The sequence below is a fragment of the Chironomus tepperi genome, unplaced genomic scaffold (genome assembly GCF_022539635.2).
Source record: "Chironomus tepperi strain 1889 unplaced genomic scaffold, CSIRO-AGI_Ctep_v1 contig_235, whole genome shotgun sequence".
NCBI classification, from domain to species: domain Eukaryota; kingdom Metazoa; phylum Arthropoda; class Insecta; order Diptera; family Chironomidae; genus Chironomus; species Chironomus tepperi.
In genome coordinates this window covers 88,744-95,232 of record NW_027226357.1, presented here as the reverse complement: position 1 = coordinate 95,232, position 6,489 = coordinate 88,744, and the positions used below count along the sequence as shown (strand labels likewise).

Here is a 6,489-nt window from a genome sequence, read left to right as displayed (position 1 = left end):
AGCCTTAAAGCTGCCGTAAACGGAGCCTTAAAGCTGCCATAAACGGAGCCTTAAATCTGTCGTAAATGGAGCCTTAAAGCTGCCATAAAGAAGTCTTAAAGCTGACGTAAACGCAGCCTTATGTAACTGAGCTTAAAGCTGACGTAAACGCAGCCTTAAAACTGTCATAACGGAGCCGCTACCCTTAAAGCTGCCTTAAAGGAGTCAAAAGCTGCCATGACAAACCTTCCTCATTTGTGTCACTCGGGACACCACAATGTTCTGAAGTACATTCAAGTATGAACTTTTTCAAGTTTTTCTTCCTCTTCTTTTTTTCTGTATGAAGTAAATGTGATGATTTGCTGATGTTAGCATAAAATGAATGGACGTAGAAAGTATTTTAATTTGCAGGAACGAATAGTAAATATTTGTGGATGCAAGAAGTTGGTGAATTTTTACATTCTTTTAAATTTTGTATTGCATTAATTTCATAATTGAATTTTTGTAACTAACTGACATAGCTGTATAACTATGTTGTACTTTATTCCTGGATTTTATGTGTAACTGCTTATTCTTAATATACGATTAACTGCTTAAGATAAGTGAAACTTGGAATTAATAAAAAATATAACTTTGTTCTTCCAAATCTCACATGACATGATTAATGGCGCTCTTATCGACTTTTTACTCTAGTATAATAAAAGGACAGCATGGACAATGAAGTCAGTAGCTTGCCAATTGTCGAGTTGTGAAGAACGAGTGCATTTTTTAGAAAAATTGTTAAAAAAGTTGAAATTCTATAAAATTAAAAATGAGGTTAGATTTAAGCTTATTCCTTAAGTCTATAACTAGACATGGAGCCTCAAGTGGAACAGGCTGAGAATAGTCGACTGGATGTTTAGTTACAAACTTGACATTCTATGGCAAGTTCTATAAATTTCGAGTTTATTACTAGACATACTTATTTTACTTACTTCCTTGGCTGGGGCACACGAGGGCCCAAGGAAATGTTTGAAGACAGCTCTAGACATAAGGTCGACTAATCGCAGCTAATTCTCTCGGGCAACTTGCTATTAACTAGTCATAACTCATTTTTGACCAATCGTACCTTAAATTACTCTTCATTCCAATTTTTCCAGCCTTAACACACCAACATTCCAACAACAGTGCTTACAAGCACATAACGACTATAGAGCCAAGCATGGAGTTCCTCCACTGACCCTAAACAAAGAAATGTGCGACTATGCACAGCAATGGGCCAATGTGAGTATTTTTGTGTATCAATTACTCTTATCCCAGTGGATTCACCATCCCAAGAACCTCATTAGCAATTTCAAACTGTTTCTAGAACAATGCAAGTCGAGGAGTCATGCAACATCGTACACAAAGAGTTTATGGGGAAAATATTTTCTGTTCTTTTGGGTAATTAAAAAATATTCAAAAAAATTCCACATTTTATGCTAAAAAATCACGAAATATTCCAATAGCATGAGTTCTGTTAGCGGTAAAGCTGCTGTCGACTGCTGGTATAATGAAATACGTCAACATACATTTGGCAGAGAACCAAGATCTCTAGCAACTGGACACTTTACTCAAGTTGTGTGGAAGGATAGCAAGCAATTGGGTGTGGGTGTTGCGAAGAACAATAGAGGTCAGATTTTCGTAGTCTGTAACTACAATCCACCTGGAAATTATACTGGGAGGTATGCACGTAGTGTCCCACCTGTTGGGGGCTTCAGGGGATGAACAGTTGAAATTTTGAAATTTTTTGTAACATTTAAAAATTTGTTGGATTGGCTGAATAAAGGATTTTGCATAATTTAGCTGATTTTTTCAATATTTCCTGACGTTCCTAACTCAAGTGCCTGTCAGATTGAGCTTCAAGCTATTAAATCACACCAGTGCATCACATCATGTAATTAAATATTAAATTGTTATAACTTTAGTCTATGATTACACATATAAAGTTCCGACTTATCAGATATTCACACTAATTAGTCTACTAGGGCAGTGGTGTTCAACCTGTGTGTCGCGGCACACCTAAGCCTCGATTTTAATCCCACACAGACAGCTACGATTCGTGGCGATTCAAAACAATTTTATGTGCCGCATCACACAGGTTGCCCACCCCTGTTCCAGGGAGTTCCGTTGTAATTTTTTATATTTTTAAAACTTATCGTTCAATTACACAAAATGAGAAATAACTCGATTGATAAAGTTCCGCCAACAAATTCTTGTTCAAGTTAATGAAATCTATCTTTTATTGTCATCGTAATAATTATCGTGAATTTGTATTAATGTCATAGTTTTTTCTGTTATCTTCAGCCCCATCCCAATATTTTATTTTTGATATCATTGTTGATGTCTTTTGAGAATCGATAAGAGCGACTTTTTGGTGGAAGTGATTAGTGGAAGCGCATTTTCAAGTTAAAAGGAATGGGACCGAGCGACACAGATGAAGATGGGTTTGAAAAGGAGCTTTTAGGTGCCTTACTTACTTACTTCGCTGGCCGTACAGATCAAGTGTGATCCATGGCCTCCCTCAGTCGGCACCTGAAGCTGGCTCTAAGGCTGGGTCTATCGCTGGCTACCGCTTGCCAATTACCAATTCCAATTGTGACATTATCTCTGTCGAGAAGCTTCTTTCATGAATTCTTGGACCTACAGCGCGATCTCTTACCATCTATTAGATGCCATTTAGGTGCCTATTGAGCTCTTTTATTAAAACCAAATGGAAGCTGCCTTTACATGGGAACCAGGACAAACGTAAGCCATATGGTTGTCACATGAGGTGCACTAAGGAGCTTTAAAGCTTCAATTAAGCTGTGGTATTAACACCAAATGGAAGCCACCTCAATGAGACATCCTAATGGCACGGATACCATTTAGATGCAGGGTGCATATGGCTGCAATTTAGCATGGCTGAAATTAAAAGCAACATTTATTTGGTGTTTAAGAAGAAGCTTTGACGGAGCTTTAAGACACTTTTTGGTAAAGCCAAGGACGTATCAAGATATTTCTAGGAGGTTGATCCCCAAAACTCTTCCAGAATACACTTTTAGTTGGAACCTTGAAAATTTTTCTATTGAAAAGCTACGTGACAAAGCCTTAAAAGCTCAATGACGAAGCTTTAAAGCTCCATGACAAAGCTTTAAAAGCTCCGTAGCGAAGCCTTCTTCATTTGTGTCGCTCGGGCTTAAGCAACTCTCCATTTCACTAAATTATTAAAATTGTATTACATTCCTATAATTTCCATATAAATCAATCTATTATCAATCAAAAGAACTGGAATTCCAATAATTGTCATTAAATTGTCTTCTCAAATGAACCCCCAATTCAAATAAATTCCCTTAGTTCAAATGAATCAAAAAGTCAGTGACAACATAAAATTTATCTTACTCAAAATGCTCACAATTGAGTATGTGTCATCCATATCCATGACGTCTCTCTCGAATTTTATTAAAAAACATTTCTCTTATCAAAAAAAAAAAAATGTACAATTTTTGTTTCCCATACGAATAAAATGCAAAGACGACATAGACTGTGCGGTTAGTCGTTCGTCAATTAGCGAATTGTAAAGTGCGATTTGTACAGCACAGAATTAAAAAAATTTTCATTAGTGAGAACCATAAAGTAATTAAATTAAATTAAATTAGCACAAGAAATGGGGTAAATAACATGATAAAAAAATACAAGAAAAATGAATTTAAAATAATTAATTTGAATTAATTTTCATACATAAAGTTCTAACGTGAGTGAATTTCAAATACAATGTTTAAAGGCACACAATGAATATAGAAGTAAACACAAAGTAACACCATTGAAACTCAGCAAGGAATTATGTAGTTATGCACAAGAATGGGCTGAAGTAAGTAACAATGTTCTGAATGTCGTGTTTGTGGTTGTGTTGCGGTTAGATGTGCTGATTGTTCTCACAAATGAAGGCATTAGAGCAGGGGTGGGCAACCTTTGTGCTGCGACACAATAATTCAGTGGTGGACAACCTACAATTTTCATTGAAAATACCAAGAGACGCATGTCGTGTCCGATTTTGGTTTCAGTAGAGGCTTATCACCAAGTTTGATCAGTGATGGGCAACCTGTGTATCGCGGCCCACTTAAGATAGCAGCCAAAATTTTGTATGAAAATTCCAGAACTGTATGCCGTGTAAGGTTTCAGTAGAGGCTTGCAACCAAGTTAGATCAGTGGTGGGCAACCTGTGTTCCACGACACAATAGTGCAGTTGTGGGCAACCTGTCTGAAGCCAAATTTAATTGAAAATTACAAGAGTGTGCGATTTTGGTCATGACTAACACTAAGATGTAAGCAAATTTATATGACAATTCCAGAACCGTACGACGTGTAGGGTTTTGGTCGAGGCTCATCATCAAGCTGAACCTAACAAAATTAAAGGTTGCTCACCACTGCATTACCAAAGTGTAATGAAAATCCCAGAACCGTTTGTCCTGTGAGGTTTCGATCGAGACTAACCTTCATGTTGTGCCATTCAAACTAAAAGATTGCCCACAACTGCATCAGACCCACCCTAAAAATAGTCATCATAATCGAGAAATATTAATCGGAATTTACAATAACAATAGAATCATTGTAAGGCCTTATCAGCGGAACTTAATAAATATCTGATAAGCGTGAAGCATGCTTGTATCATCAAAATAATCAGCTGCACTTTTTTGATCGACTTAATTACGATGATTAGGATCAGTGATGTCAATAATTTTCGTACAATTGTTTATCTGTGGGAAATAAATTTTGTGTGCTGTTTTTTGTTTTTAAAGCGAATTTAATGCGATTATGCATGAAATTTGAAGTGATTTGTGAGCTAATGTGGATATGTACATGGTTGTGTATATTTCGTTGGTATGGGAATTTTATATTGTGGTTTTGCAAACTGAATCAGTGTTGGGCAACCTATTAATTCTTGTGGCACAGCTTGATGGCATGACTCATCTGAAACCCTAAACGGCATACGGTTCATGGCATCTCCATAACAATTTGGCCACACACTATTGCAGTGGCGACCAACCTTTTGGTTTTTAAGGTACACCTAAGTGATAAGTCACGACCAAATTCGCACACGTAATCGGGCTCATGGCATTTTCTGTCAAATTTGGAATCACTTAGGTTGGCCACCACTGCACTATTGTGTCGCAGCACACAGATTGCCCACCCCTGGTCTTACCTCCCTTCGTGATAAGCCTCGATCGGAACTGAACACGGGATACGGTTCATGGTGCCGCGTCACACAGGTGTCTATTGTCCATCCTTGAATATCTGACTCTATCTCATGTATTCTCATAGCATAAAGTCAGTCAATTGAATTTGACTCCAATTACCTTCAACCTCATATGCTTCCTCCTCCAAATACTTCCAATTTCCCTATTATTATTCCTACTCATGCATTTCTTATTAATTCTCATAATTTAATTCCATTTATTGTCTTCCTTAGCATCTAGCAAGCAAGTCAGTTATGCAGCATCGCAATCAAGACAAATACGGCGAGAACATCTACTACTTTTTCAGGTATCCTTTAATATTTTCAATTACATAGCAAAAAATGTACATAGAAGAAAGAAGGAAGTGCAAAAACTACCTTAAAAGCTCAAAAGTCATTAATTATGAATATTCAATTACAGCACCGACCCGAATCACGTTGTAGATGGTAAAGATCCAGTTGACTCGTGGTATGATGAAATAAAGCAGCATAAATTTGGAATGGAACCGAGAACAACAGGAACTGGACATTTTACACAAGTTGTGTGGAAGGAATGTAAGGAATTAGGAATTGGCGTTAAGAAGAATGCAAAAGGACAAGTTTTTGTGGTTTGCAACTACAATCCACCTGGCAATTACATTGGAAAGTATGCAGCAAATGTTCCGCCTGTGGGAGGATTTTAAAGATGCTAATTTAAGATAGTTTTGAGTACGAAACTCATTCAGTGCCATAAATTTAAGCGCAAAATAATTTTTAACGGTTTTTTAAAATTTGAATTTTTAGAACTAAGATTTTCCTCACTTCAAAAAGTTTTTTAAGGATTTTAGTTTGTAGCTTAGTCAATGGCTGTCCAAAATCATTGTGAATTATGCAAAAAAGTGGCAAGAACCAAAAACCACAACCAGAGAGTCTAATAATTAAATAGTTTGTAAGTTATAGCATATTAAATTTTAATTCCTAACCTCAAACTGTGAGAAATTCATTTAAATAATCCAAGTAGTCATCATTCACTCCCTCACTTACTCTCATAATTTCATTAAGCACAAATCTTCATCTTAGTAAAAAAGTTTTCAGCATTTTAATTGTCGTCATTACGTGCAGTTTTAAAACTCTGTCCATAAAGCTTTAATTCCTGAGGTATATTCATTATTAAAGTCTCATTTTCTCTGTCACTAATTATTATGTCAGCAAAAGATCTTAGGAACTTGAAGTTATTTTTATTGGTGCCATGACAAATCATGATTAATCATTATTAATAGAATAGTGACGTGCACATT

At 36.3% G+C, this 6,489-nt stretch overlaps 1 protein-coding gene across 1 annotated transcript; it reads left to right on the top strand.

Moving 5' to 3' along the window:
- The first annotated feature begins 691 nt into the window (after positions 1-691).
- Positions 692-6,203, top strand: LOC139091178 (uncharacterized). The gene is made up of 8 exons (XM_070641122.1): positions 692-795; positions 1,119-1,242; positions 1,328-1,401; positions 1,467-1,720; positions 3,636-3,648; positions 3,724-3,847; positions 5,447-5,520; positions 5,634-6,203. Exons 1-8 carry the CDS (start codon positions 791-793, stop codon positions 5,893-5,895), a joined length of 930 nt encoding a protein of 309 aa, XP_070497223.1. The 5' UTR covers positions 692-790; the 3' UTR covers positions 5,896-6,203.
- The last annotated feature ends 286 nt before the right edge of the window (positions 6,204-6,489 follow it).